The sequence below is a fragment of the Schistocerca cancellata genome, chromosome 9, assembly GCF_023864275.1.
Source record: "Schistocerca cancellata isolate TAMUIC-IGC-003103 chromosome 9, iqSchCanc2.1, whole genome shotgun sequence".
NCBI classification, from domain to species: Eukaryota; Metazoa; Arthropoda; class Insecta; order Orthoptera; family Acrididae; genus Schistocerca; species Schistocerca cancellata.
The window spans coordinates 220,141,607-220,156,835 of record NC_064634.1 but is presented as its reverse complement, the minus strand read 5'-3'; the positions used below and the strand labels follow the sequence as shown (position 1 = coordinate 220,156,835).

Here is a 15,229-nt window from a genome sequence, read left to right as displayed (position 1 = left end):
TGCTTCTAGAATTCCGCACTCACACCCCCTCATCCCACTCCATAACAAAATAGGCGATTACTTGATGTATAAGGACGACCTATCAATCAGACCCTTTTTTAATCGGGTTAGGACTTGAATTTTTCTGTCTCTAAATTTTGTTCAGTACTTCCTTACTGATTAGTAGATCTAGCCATCTCTTCTGTTGAACCACATTTCAAAAGCCTCTGTTCTCTTCTGGTCTGAAACGTTTATCCCCTGTGTTTCACAACATTTCCAAACAACCTTTCAGATGCGGGCTACGGCAAGGAAGTGTGAGAGCTACGTTTAATGTAAAGACGCAAACTTATTGAAAATGAGAGAAACTTTTTCGCAGTTGGTTGCAGTGACGTCTCGCTAATCGTCAGCTTCACGTGTGCCACGAGGGTGGCTACACTGACACCAGACTGGCTTTAGGACGGGGCAGGTGCCAAATTCCTATACTACCTTATTACTCAAGATTGTGTTAGGTAGGTTTGTTAAAACCGGCCGCGGCCGGTTGTCTTAGCCATTTGCGTCTACTTGAACCTACGTGCTGTTTAATGACAACGCCGTCACAGTCATTAAATGATGATTTCAGTTTGCCTTATGAAGTACGTTTGTACTAAAAAAAATGACTTCACGATAATGACAATATCGATTCAAAATACCAGTAAGTGCGAAGATTCTACTGCGATTCCGTTTCTTGTCGTGATATGGGAATTAGTACTGAAATTCATCGCAGACTCATTTCTATTCATGACAAAAATTTGCGAAGTTATCTATGGAAATATATTAATATGAGGACGATAATTTGTTGGGAAAAGTTGTTCATAACGAAGTAAGCAAGAGCATTCAGTCATCACCCAAAAGGTAGAAGGAAAGATCCAAGGCTAACGCATCCGTCCTTAACGTTCCTAGAATGATTTTATTCCTGACACATAAGCGACGTCAGTACCACAACTACGGTGGCAACTTAAACAAAAAATTATAAACCATAGATGTGCGTTCGACCACTCAATTGTCAGTAAGCAGTGCTTGGTAGTAGAAGTGCGAATGTAGTGTGTCAACGTCGTTGTGTCACAAATCGCAATGAAGCAACGAACTGAATATCCCTAAACCAGACATTGTCTAGAAAGTTTTGAAAAAAAGTAAAGTGAATACAAAGTTTGACTCACATACCGTGGGTACAGAAAAAATGAGCTCGGACATCTGCCGCAACTTGACTGCAATTAAAAACATGGGCGGTTCTTCTTTGGTGAAATTGACCACATTGTGTTGTCAATACGAACCAACCACAAAAAGACAAAGTGCAGAATGATAGTCTGATGGTTCGCCTAGGTTAAAAACGTTACTCAGACTGACGACCATCTGTATCCACGACAGCCTGGAACCGCACTGGAGATACCATTTCACAATTGTTTGCAGAACTTTTCGAACGGTGGACCACGGAAAGTTCAGCTGTCGTGACTCCGTCCATGCACTGCACATTGCTTCTAGTATTCTCGGCCATGACAACAGCAACTTCTTAAGCAATTTTTGGTGCAATTGGCTGTCGACCTCTTCCAGGAGCAATTTCTAAATCGCCTATTAATTCGAACTTCCGAATCATGATGTTCAAACCTAGAAGACCTCTCCGTACTCCTTTAATGCATCGATACTCGCAAAGACCAGAAGCGTTTGATGTCGTTTTGATAAAACAGGTTTGCATTTAAGCCCTGCTCATGTTGTCCATACTCACCTTGACCGTCTCCAGCTGTAACGCACACAGATGAATATGTTTCAACCCTATGTCGCAGTACTAGCGGCAACTCAATACTATCACTATTACCAAAGCAAATCCTGCAGCCCACTGTCTGATCATCATTCGTATGAAGTTGTGTAACTGGATACATAAAGTTACCTAATAAGGCTACGCGGGAACCTTTTCCTCGAAAGAAAACCATTCAAGTGACGTGAACATTTTTCTGTTAGCTGTGCTGACGCGTTAACGGACAAACAGCTCGTCTGTGAAGGAGTTCGATGTCTGTTGTCAGTATCTTTGCGGCCTCAGAAGATGACTACGCAAAAACTGCAAGACATACGGAAAACAGACAAACATTAATGGATGTACGTGCTAATTGTCACATTACTCATTGTGGCCCTGAAAAGGGCCGTTTATTGAGAACACTACTTTCAATGATTATATAACGTAACATCGCCCACAATACGACAATCCTCCAAAGAAGAAGGACCACTTGCCTTCACCCATAAGTGAACGCTACAGTCAGAATTTATCTTAGAACGTCTACGACAAGACAAAGACAAATTCCCGTGAGGATAAAGGTAGGAACCCTCATTAGCAATCATAACCTCAGAAACAGGAATAGTCCGGTATGCTAAGATTTCTCTGCTTGCAAAGGATTCCAAACCTGGTCTACCTGCATTGTTACAGGCAACGAAAGCTACAGTTAGCCATCCGTTACCCAAACTAGAGGAAGAAGATACTTTCATTAAAGAAAAATTAAACCTCGCCCCACAGAACAAAGTAGGACCATGAATAAGAACAAATTGAGCTGTTTTAGAAACCGCTCTCGTTTCGTTCTTTTTACCCTTGCCAGAAGATGTCGAAGCACCAAGAGTGCCGTCCACATTGACAGGTGATTTGTAAACCAGCATTCGCCGGCGACGACGAAAACAACGTTTACGCATCACTTGTCAATGTGGACGGGACTCTTGGTGCTTCGACATCTTCTGGCAAGGGTAAAAAGAACGAAACGAGAGCGGTTTCTAAAACAGCTCAATTTGTTCTTATTCATGGTCCTTCTTTGTTCTGTGGGGCGAGGTTTAATTTTTCTTTAATGAAAGTATCTTCTTCCTCTAGTTTGGGTAACGGATGGCTAACTGTAGCTTTCGTTGCCTGTAACAATGCAGGTAGACCAGGTTTGGAATCCTTTGAAAGCAGAGAAATCTTACCATACCGGACTATTCCTGTTTCTGAGATTATGATTGCTAATGAGGGTTCCTACCTTTATCCTCTTCTGGTCTGTAACTCACTTCACAGGTACTCAGTAAGGGCACGCTGTGTGATGCGCCAAACGTCTATAGGTGTGTTAGTTCATTGACGCGAATAGCCTGGGACGGCGTGATATCAGCCCGCATTGCAAATCTCTTAGTTGGGTAGCCTAGCTGCAGGCGCCAACAAATTCGATGCGACGATAAAGAGCACAGAGTTAACAACGAAACTTGAAGACAGCACAATGCACAGGAACAGTCTATAAGATTTATGCAAAATATTAGCAGATCTCCCTTCACTAGTGGGAAGGCGAAATGTAGTAATATCATGCAGCAAATTCCCACTAGTTCTCTGGTAGACTATCGTGCGACTCAAACGTCCTAATGGTAGACAAAGAGTTAAATAATGTGACGAAATGCAGACGCTTATCACTAGTCCGTAATCAGACACTGCTGAGCTCTTTGTCTTTATTTTGGTTATTATCTTAAATTTATACACATATGAAGAGAGCTACCGTTCAGTACACCAGGTGGACATACTGTTTAACTCGTTCTGCCTTTTCTTGACTATCGCCCAGCTACAATGTTTTGCTGCAGAGAACATCAGCGTCAGCGAACAATCTGCTATTGCTTCTGACGCTATCTAATAAATCGTTTATGTATACTGCGAACATTAGCAACAGTTTCTTGGGACATAACTAATATTTCTTTCATTTATGCTGAAAATTTTCCGTCCATTCTATCGTACTGGGTTCTGTTACTCAAAATTCTTCTAGCCAAGCAAAAATATGTTTCTACCATTGTTGTCAGTCATCACTATGATAAAATGTTGAAAGGATTTCGTAAGACGGAATCTGTCTGCTTATTTACAAAACATTGAAACTGAAAAGACAGAGCTGTATTTCACTAGTTTCTGCTGAACCCATTCTGATCCTTTAATAGAACATGCTCTGCATTCTGCAATAGGAAGACATTAACGATACTGCCCTATAGTCGTGTCACCATTTCGTTCACCTTGTTTGTAAACAGGAATGACCGGTGCCATTTTGCATTCATGTGAGACTATTCGCTGTACAAGTGATAACCCAGTAAATGTGAGCTTGGAATTTCGGCCGTTATCAAATCTAATACGAAATCCGTCAGGGTCTGGAGTCTTTTGGTGGTTTTAAACATTTTTCAATACCGGAGCTTTTTTGTAAATGTGTCTCACTGTATGTAATAATATCGTCATGCGAGAATATATTTTTAAATGCATATTTTAAAATTTCATTTTTCTGTCTGTTAAGTTTCGACAGCAGAGAGCATTTCTTTGATTTTACGTATGATCAGAACTCCCTATGATTTTTTAAGAGCTCTAACGAGAGGTCGGTATGAGGAAAATATTGTAGGCCACATGTTAGACATTTCTGCAGGACTCACAACTAGCCATTAAGTTTTCTATGTCAGTAGTCAGTTTTCTCTTTCTAGTCAGACTGTCACATTTTCTGTTTCTGGAACGACCTCTGAAATGTGTCACTGAAGTATGGAAGGTCTTTGTCGTATTTTACTTGTTATTTTATATATAGAGTGGAGTTTTTATCGTGTTTGATATTTGCTTACATGTTTTCTCTATTCATCAAACTTGAACTAATTTTTATCTTTGCTGAATGTTAGTAATTTTCTACCAGTTATATCATATACAAGTACTCTCCTAGTTTTTTTGATGAATTTTTTGGGTTTGAATCATCGTCCCCGTAGAGATCACTAAGACTTCTCTATGGCTACTTTCTCGAAAGTTTGGTTCTGACTGTAGCCGGTAGGTATAACATATTTCTTTTGCGTATGACCTGTTAGAGACGCTTGTTTGATAAAGCGTTTAGTGTGAACTTCGATAGACCGTTTCAATGACATATGCGTTGTTTATCGATTAGTTACTGAGCAAATTAAAGCTACCACCTACTGTTACCGTATGCTTTGGGTATTTCAGTGCTATCGATCTTTAGCTATATCTGTGTCTGAAACATCTGATTATTAATCTAAATCAGCTGATAGTTGTCCACAAGAGGCATGCAAACAAATTTATTTTGCACATTGCTAGTCCTAATGTTTCAGATTTCTCCTATAAACATACCACTTCTTGAGCAGTCTAATAAATCTTTTCCATGTGTATTCTTCATGTTTTCTAAAACTTTTGCTACTTTATGCATTGGGTTTCAACCAACTCTCAGTTCCTAATAGAATATGGAGGCTACGACTTTCTAGAACAGACATGGGCTCTGCGACTTTGATACAAACATTTCTGCAGATGAAAACTTATGTTTTATTGTTTGAGTCTTCACGTAAGTGCTACCCTGTTTTTAATATTGTAAGTTACACTGTTGGTACAGTATAGGAGAAACTTCACAACGGTTGTGGAACGTGATTTAAATTGGAATTTTGAAATTTGTGGTAAGGCCTTATGAGACCAGACTGCTGAGGTCATCGGTCCCTAAGCTTACGCACTATTTAATCTAACTTAATCTAACTTACGCTAAGGACAACACACACGCTCATGCCCGAGGGAGGACTCGAACCTCCGATGGGGGGAACCGCGCGGACCGTGACAAGACGCAGCCGTGATTTAAAGAAACTGATGGAAATATTTCCTTGTGGGATTTCGCACAGCACAGATGCTAAGTTGTACTGCAGTTTTGTAGGTGGCAGTCCAAATGATGACCTTCATACATGGTTCGGTAATTAGAGCTTGGTGTCGAGACTGAAATTATCAACATTCACTGGGCTGCTATGATGCAGCTATGCACTTTTTGTTCATTGCCTGGACATCCTGTAGACTTATCAATGTCACGGACGAGGCCAAGGCCACACCTGAAAGACGTTCATGCGCATTTCCTTCTTGGTAGCATAGCGCTAATGCTCCAGATAGTGCTCCACCTCGCATTCCTTTCTTACATTTTGGTCCTTTTGTTCTCAATATCTTCGTGTCCAAACGAATTGAGCAAGCTGTGCCGTCGAGTTTCTCTTCCGCTGGGCCTTATCCCGGCACAAGTGTTACGCAATGTAACCGCCATCTCTGACCGCTCGCTGCACCTGTTTCCGCCAGATGGTGTTCGCGCTGCTGGTGCTGGCGGCGGCCGCTAGATGGCAGGAGGTGCTGTGCGGCGGGCACGCGCATTCTTACGTCCACCAATCAGCGCCTGTCGTGGGCCCGGGGCATCCCGTAGAGGTCGACCATGGTCACGGCCATGGACATGGACATGGACACAGCGTCGACTACGTGGTGAGTGCAACAGTGGACTTAAGCAGATGCCGCTCGTAAATGCTCTGAGGCGGAGCCGCCGCCCTGGAAGTTACAGTAAAATATTTTTTCAATAATGTATTACAGAATTTAAATTGCCAGTAAGCATTTCGACTACTTTACGCATGGGTGTAAATAATTGCGCTCAACTTTTTTCAGTTTGTTGATAACAGCGATTTTTTTCTTTCTTAAAAAAATATTGTAGCTGGCGTTAATGCTGCGCCTCGAAACGCTAATTACCTCCTAGCAGCAGATGTCAGGTGGCGTTGTTCTTTGAGGTTCAGACCTTACAGGCTTCCAGTTCCAGAAGGCTCAGTGAGTTCAGCGCTGCGGCGTATCCTGAAAATATTGTAAAGGCATGCAAAATGAAACTTATCCGTTCCACGTGTGTACAGGGTGAGTTAGGAGGAAAGGTACGTGTTTTGACGGGTGATAGCATTACTGATTCTGAACAAAAAACTTGATGTGGACATATTCCCTATTCCGAATCGTTTCTGAGATAGAACACTTTTAACGCACATTTCTATTTATTTTCTGTATTATTAATTGTCATTATTTACAATGTACCACAGTAACATAGAGGAAGTTGAGACGAACAGGACGCTTGTGGTCTATCAAGTCGGAAAACTACCTCAAACTAATCTCCAAAAAATACTTAACCTACAGCGTACCCGCGTCGCGCGAGATTTTCAATATTCCCACGGTCTCTCGCAAACAATCCTAGAGAAAAAATAGGACCTATTTTGACGCAAATTTAATTTAGTTTAATTGTGTACTGAGACACGTTTTCGTTGGAGTGTGCGGTTTTCGAGTGATTGAAGAAGAATGTACAAAAGTGACTTTAAACGTGTTCTATGTCGGAAACCATTCACAATAGGGCATATGTTCACATGAAGTTTTTTGTTCAGAATCATTACTACTATTACGTCTCAAAACATGTGTACACATCAAAACAAATTTTGCATTACCTCGCTTCCGAGAGTTTCGGGACATGTACAGAAAATTGGAATAGAAGTCAACATAAACATCATTTCCGCACATTTTATTGCTCATGAAAACCACACATTGCATGTCGTACCACCATACAGCTAGACCTTCACAGGTGGTGGTCCAGATTACTGTGCACACCTCTAATACCTCGTAGCACGTCCACCTGCATTGATGCACGCCTGTGTTCGTTATGGCGTACTATCCACAAGTTCATCAAGGCATTTTTGGTCCAGATTGTCTCACTCCTCAACGGCGATACGGCGTAGATCGCTCAGAGTGGTTGGTGGGTCAAGTAGTCCATAAACAGCCCTTTTCAATCTATCCCAGGCATATTCAATATGTTTCATGCCTGGAGAACATGCTGGCGACTCTAGTCAAGCGATGTCGTTATCCTGAAGGAAGTCATTTACAAGATGTGCAACATGGGGGTCCGAATTGAGGTCCATGAAGACGAATGCCTCGCCAATATGCTGCCGATAAGGTTGCACTATCGGTCGGAGGATGGCATTCTCGTATCGTACAGCCGTTACGGTGCCTTCCATGACCACCAGCGGCGTACGTCGGCCCCATATAATGCCAATCCAAAACTGCAGGGCACTTCCACCTTGCTGCACTCGCTCGATAGTGAGTCTAAGCCGTTGCGCCTGACCGGGTTGCCTCCAAACACGTCTCCAACGATTGTATGGTAGAAGGGATATGCGACACTCGTCGGTGAAGACAACGTGATGCCATTCCTGCGCGGTCCTTTCGCCATGTTGCTGGGCCCATCTGTACCGCGCTGCATGGTTGCAAAGATGGACCTCATCACGGACCTTGGGAGTGAAGTTGTGCATCATGCAGCCTATTGCGCACAGTTTGAGTCGTAATACGACGTCCTGTGGCCTCACGAAAAGCATTATTCAACGTGGCGGCGTTGCTGTCAGGGTTCCTCCGAGCCGTAATCCGTAGGTAGCGGTCATCTACTGCAGTAGTAGCCCTTGGGTGGCCTGAGCGAGGCATGTCATCGACGGTTCCTATCTCTCTGTATCCCCTCCATGTCCGAACAACATCGGTTTGGTTCACTCCGAGACGCCTGGACACTTCCCTTGTCGAGAGCCCTTCCTGGCACAAAGTAACAATGTGGAGGCGATCGAACGGCGGTATTGACCGTCTAAGCATGACACAGACAACCGAGCCGTGTACCTCCTTCTTGGTAGAATGACTGGAACTGTTTGCAGTCGGACTGTCTCCTTTTGGACCTCAGCTCTGCGGTTCTTCTTGCAAAACTGCTCGGCAATGTCATCGAAAAATGAGTTTTGAAATTTAATCTGCATCAACAGGTCCTTTTCTGTGAACAAGATGGGTAGTGCAGACGGAAGTCTTTATTCTTTTCATTGTGGTCAATGGTCGTTCTACTGATGACGATGTTGCCGGCTGGTTAAAATCAATACATAGAGCTTATATGATTCTGGAAGTCCAATGTGAAGTAAATTTTGATGCAGGAAACCTTATGTTTCCTTCGAAAACTTGTCTGTAAGATATTTTGACGTAAACATAATCTAAATTTCAGACTTTAATCCAACAATATGAAAAAACTTTTTGTACATTGTCCTTAATTTTGCAAATGCCTCCATGGGAAACACATCTGCCAAACTTGAGAACTTCTTTGAGTCAAACATTTCCTAAACTGTGAGTGAGGCAGCAAATCAAATCAAACGTTTAACTGCATGATTGTAGTACCTAATTTCTCAAGGTACATTCTCCTTTAGTCATCATTTTCATACGTTTCTGTGCAATTCTCCTTTCTCTCCTCCTTCCTTCAGCCTGACACCCTATTTTCTCAAAGCCGTTGTATATCTTAATGCACAGATTTCACGTGTCCTACTTCTTTTCCCCAAAATATAATTATAAGTATTTTGGCTGCACAATGTTTAATATAACGTCTGTCAGTGTAATATGGTCTTCAGACAGACACTAAAGGAAGTTAAATAGAAAGTATCGTAACATAATGAGAAATCAACGTGTTTAATTGATAGCAATTGTGTATCAGTTTTGTGTTTCCAAAGTAATTGTACCTATTGTGGGAGTCGCAGGTTTTCCTGTATGCTAGATGTCGTAAACAGCAGGTGGCTTCTGTCCGTCTCTCCGTTTGACGACTGTGTTTCACTGGTTCATTGTACTTCTAAAATTCTTGCACGTGTCTTCTCATCTAATAGCAAATCAATCCAACATTTTCCAGATGTGCCCAGGGCTATCCATACATGGATATGAGATTCTGATTTTTCATACTATGGAATTGCAGTGTGTGTGCAGATTATCAAGGTCTGATTAACCACGATATTTATTGTTCCAAAGAGATCTATCCTTTCCAAGAAACAAACATGGCCAACAGAACAGTTTACGAAATGTTTCACTGCCACGTAACCAAATTGTTTCGTTATAATTATCAGGATTAAATGTTCGTATGAAATTTATGTTTTTTTGTTCTCTGTATTTAAATTACTGAGACAGGGAACTGACAGAAAATTCTTAAGAATTTCTAAGTTTTCACGAACAACCGTGAATGGTAAGATTCGTTAAAAACATTTATAACAACGTCACTGTTACAGTCATTCGTTCTGCTACAACAAAATTCGGTCACATTAGACACGATGCATTCATCCATCAGTAAATTCACTAATGCATATTGGATCCAGGATAAGAGAAGAGAAAACGTAAACGTGCTGAATGCAATCTTCCTACTGCATGCCTCTATCCATCTTTCACACGAGCTTGGTGTGACGTCAAAAACGGCTGAAGACTACCACACCGCTTTGCCTACTATAGGTTTCGAGTACTATTACAAGGAAGCGCACGTGCAGGCAGGTGCAGCACATCTTGTCCAGCCTGCATGCTTTGCACTCATGCGGAATATGCCCACGGTTATGCTTGTGGGTGTTTTAACGACCTCCACATGATTTTCACGTTCCGCTGCTTACAGCTAAGTGGAGTGACTGAACACTATTTTATTTATAAATGTCTTGACCAAATTCGATAGATAAATTACAATTAACTGTTTTCGTCTCAGACAGTAACTATCAGGACTAAAAGTTCTGAATCTTGTTAGAAAGCAAAACCGTGGAGCAAAGAGTCATTGTGGTCACTTGATTTAATTCTTAAACACCACAGTGACTGATTAAGACTCGCCGTGTTACTTTCACAGCAAGATACAGGATATTTAGTTCCGATTATGAGTACAGTGTAAACCTGTCAAATGTAATTTATCTACCAAGTGCGGTCAAGAGATATACGTATAAAAGAGCGAATTGGAAACAGATCGTGTGCTTCAGTTGACAGTGTGAAGTGTCATTGACAGTCTCTGAAATTACACTCTAGATTCCCTTTTCGTATCTCTCTTTATTACCCTTTGATGCTCATTAATCGACGTTTAACATTAATTTTCTGATGATGTTACAGATACTTTCTTTTCCAGGCACTGGCAACTCTGTCAGCTGTAGTAAAGGCACGTCAAGTTCGTAAATGTCTCGCTACAGGGTTCTAGAAAAGGGGTTCCCAAACTTTTCCTATGACGGCACACTTTGAGACACCTGATACTCTGAGGGAACAGTATGTTTATTTTAAAGTTTATCAACATTTTTAAAACCTGAAATAAACTTGTTTTATTCAGTGACTACTTCAAATCATAACACAGAAATCACAATTAATTATTTAAAAAATAATTACTATCGCCAAAGCGTCGCAAAAGTGACCATGTTAGTAATAGTTTTCCGAGCAACACTTGTTCACTTACTGCAGAACACCGGTGTTCCGCAGAACACAGTCTGGGAAACCCTGCGGTTGAATATGGCATAATTAGTGTCTCCACGTAGCGAGAGTTCCGCGAACGATTAGCTGAAATAACGACGGTAAATATGTGTCAGTATTTTCAATTGCTAACAAGGTGCATGGTTGTTAACGGCATTTCTTTGTTAAATTACTTCATTAACTATTTTCTTTTTGTTTCGTGAGGTACATGTTGATTGCCTTGTACGTGGGATGGAACTGTAAAAACTTATTCTCAAACTTAGTTGAATGGGACACGAAAACGGGAGGACACTCGAAAATTTTAGAGCATTGTTAACAGATCTGCAAATTTCCCTATTGTTGATGCCAGGAGCGTCCATTCGAGTGTCTGCGTCTGCCTTTTGAATGGTTGTTTGTTCAACTACTATAGTGATTATAAGTTGGGAAGGACGAAGTCTGGAATGCGTTGACGGTTATCCGAACGCCGCTGTAGACCAATCATCGTGTCTGCAGATTTTCAGACGGATGGAAGAGAGCCGAACAGGAGTGATTGCCTACAAAGTCGTACAGAAGTTCTGCTTGTGAAAATTAACAGCTATTAGAACGACATGAAAAAGAAAACGCAATCTATGAAAGTATCAGTCTGCATTGGACAGAAAATCTTAAAAGAGAGCGAGAGAGAGAAATGGTGGGGAAGGGTGATAGCACAAATAGCCAACACGGGGCAGAAGCAGGCTACTAGCTCAAATAAAAACTAATGGATAGATTACATATGTAAGAGAAGGTGAAACAGGGTGGGGAAAGCAACAGTATGAGAAGCCTGATATCAATGTGAGAAACGAACTGGAATAAGGAAATGAGATTCTGCAACTTGAATGGCAAACTTCTCAGTAAAATGAGATAGATGCAAGGTAAAGCGCAAATGAAGACGAGGACATCGTCAGAGTTATTCTTGTTAGTCTCCACACTGTATATTGTATGCTGATGGGATAACGTGTTGTAAAGGGTTAGGCCCCTTTGTGTTACTTACAAAATACACTTCTCTCCACAGTTAAGGATGTCTAAAAAGCTAATCTGATAAAGAAAATGAAAGATTATGTTTCAATAAATTTATCTCCTCCCCATGAGATGTTGAGCTACGAGTGTTTGCCACAAGTACAATATTCGGCATTGTGATTGTGGCAGTATTTTGATTTTGATTTTGATTTGTATCTATTATTCTTTGCACTGTGAAGATTTCACAGAAATTGGGAAAAAAGAGAGCTACGATTGCAGCTTTATTTTTTAGTTGTGTCCTAATTCCTGTGCTGATGCAGAATTTTCTATCTCTGTCATTTTTTATCAGCAGTCTGATTGGCTCTGGCTCCACTTCCTCTCTAGTGCTAACCTTTTCATCTCAGAGTAGCACTTACATCCCACGTATTCAATTATTTGTAGGATATGTTCCAATTTGTGTCTTTCACTGCAGGTTTTATTCTCTGCAACTTCCTCTAGTATCATGGGAGATACTCGCTAACGTCGTAAGTCTTGCCACCCTGACCCTAATTCTTTTCAGTTTTTTCAACAAGTTCCTTTCTCCGCAAATTCTGTAGAGAATCTTATTTACTGTGTTATCAGTTCATCCTAGAGCCCTACATCTCAAAAGCTGTCGACTCTCTTCTTTTCCAGTTTCCGCACTGTCCATGATTCATTACCACGCACTGCTGCTTCTCGTACCTTAAGGCTCACGAAGTTCTTCAGCAAATTGAGGTCAATGTGTGAAACTAGTAGATTCCTTTTTGGCCAGGAATGCCCTCTTTACTACGTTGGTCTGCTTTTTGTGTCCTTGTTTCGTCCTTAATATGTTGCTTTGCCTCCAAGACTGCGAAATATCATCAGTTCGTTTATTTCGTGACCCCCAGTTTTGATGTAAAGTTTTTATCACTGACTCCATTTCTGCTACTTATGATTACTTTCGTCTCGCTTTGATTTATTCTGTACACAGTAGATGGTCATTCCAGTCAATAAGTAAACAGGCACACTGCTGAACGTGGAAATTTTTGGGTGCAAGTCATAACTTTAAATGAATGTCTCCATAACGATTCCAATGTTAAAATTGTGTGACAAAGCATCTAAGCAAGAAGCAAGTGTAGTTGCACACTGTGGAGGGAGGGGGGGGGGGGTAATGAGTTGAACGAAATGCAGACGAAATACATAATTTGCTGCGGAACAATGTACCAAACATACGAATTTTATCTGGATTCTGTATTTATATAGGCCTTCATATTTCTTTGCAGTGGTAATCCACCAGAGCTGGTATTTTTTATTCATTGCTATCGGTTTCGAGCATGGCGTATTTTCAAGTGTACCTAAATATAATCAAGCTATTATCAGTATATGTAAATGTGTAATATTACGTTGTATATATACTTTGGTGGACTCTTATTATAGTGCATTTGACACTATTTGTAGCTAAAGAACAGCATACAAAAGAAATATTCAACATACTTCTGTCACTTTGAAGAGATTTCCCATGTTTGCTATCTCTCACACATGGAGCCGCAGCTCAGTATTATAGTTACTGCCAACTTCGTTGGTGAGACTTCAATAGGAAGCAGAACCTCAGTTTAGTGTTAATATTCCAGAATTAGTTACTCACTTTACTTAGAGATTGAGCTGTTTTTAAATTCCCAAGCAGATTAAGACATTGCACCAGAGACTCGAACCCAGAACCTTGCGTTCCATGGGCAGTGCTTTTACCTGCTGAGCTGTCCAGGCCCGGTTCAGAGGGTGGAGATTAGGGGAGAGGTACTGGTGGAAGTAAACCATTGTCCGCGAAAGGTGAAAGTTTCCCATTCGAGTCCTACTCCTCTTTGTAAATGTAACTGGCAGGAAGTTTCACTACTAATATTGTCTGTAACTGAGTAACCAATGTTTCCATCTTCATTCTTCTGCCACAGGCGTACCCGAAGTACGAGTTCGAGTACGGGGTGTCTGACGGTCACACAGGGGACCACCACTCCCAGAAGGAGCACCGCGACGGAGACGTCGTGACTGGCGAGTACTCGCTCAAGGAGGCGGACGGCAGCGTGCGCACCGTCAAGTACCACGCCGACAAGTCCGGCTTCCACCCCGTCGTGCACCACTCGCACCACGGTGAGTCCTGGTTATAAGGAAACAATGTACCTCCAAGTATAGGTGGCTAACGTGTCACGGCGTGCAATGTACGGAGAGGACTCTACCAATTTTAGATCCCGACAATTTAGCAGTGATTTCTCATGAGTGGTTCGTGGTCACTGTGCCATTGCCGTAGATCAGTAGCAGATGTACCAGTAGCTGACTAGGTGATGCTGTTGCAGGTGGCAGCGCTGGAGCTGGAGGCTACGAAGGCGATTATGGGTACTGAATACGACTCACCACATCGATTCGACAACTAGTTAATGGCTGTGAGGACGGTACAAAGATGCTCATCACTTCACTAATGACACAAATCTGCATGTTAAAATGTTTAAGATTAGTTGTTTTCTTATTTTTGAACAGTGAATCGTTTTGTATGCTTAATAAATTTGTCTGATATATTAAAACAACTGTCGATCCTTTTATTTTCTTTTTCTCTTATTCACTTTACCGAAGGTTAGAATCGAGACCTGTTGTTACCAATAAGTCACAAACAGTTGTTTTCTTTAACAAATGGTTCAAATGGTTCTGAGCACTATGGGACTTAACTTCTGAGGTCATCAGTCTCCTAGAACTTAGAACTACTTAAACCTAACTAAACTGAGGACATCACACCTCATGCCCGAGGCAAGATTCGAACCTGCGACCGTAGCGGTCGCGCGGTTCCAGACTGTAACGCCTAGAACCGCTCGGCCACCCCGGCCAGCTTTCATTAACAACCTAAAAGTGTTAAAGCCAAGGAATTTTACTTCCAGAAAGAGATGAACACTCGCCTACTTTCCTCCGAAAAATGTCGATAGACCTGATAGAAGTATTTAACAAGTTACACAGTGTGAAAAGGGTTTACGAATGAAGTTGAACATATGGCTGAAAATAAAAGTATACTAATTTTCAAAAAAGAAATCTGGTTTCTGAAACGAGTCTCGTAAGTTTTTCATGACACTCTATGCCGCCGGCCGGAGTGGCCGAGCGGTTCTAGGCGCTATAGTATGGAACCGCGCGGCCTCTACGGTCGCAGGTTCGAATTCTGCCTCGGGCATGGATGTGTGTGATGTC

At 41.6% G+C, this 15,229-nt stretch overlaps 1 protein-coding gene across 1 annotated transcript in view; it reads left to right on the top strand.

Moving 5' to 3' along the window:
• LOC126101297 (uncharacterized) overlaps positions 1-14,583 on the top strand; it is a 557,599-nt gene extending 543,016 nt beyond the window's left edge. Inside the window, exons 6-8 of the mRNA XM_049911976.1 lie at positions 6,071-6,247; positions 13,957-14,152; positions 14,356-14,583. Coding sequence (XP_049767933.1) covers positions 6,071-6,247; positions 13,957-14,152; positions 14,356-14,402 — 420 coding nt within the window. The 3' untranslated portion in view covers positions 14,403-14,583. The remainder of the gene's footprint in view (positions 1-6,070; positions 6,248-13,956; positions 14,153-14,355) is intronic.
• Positions 14,584-15,229: the final 646 nt, after the last annotated feature.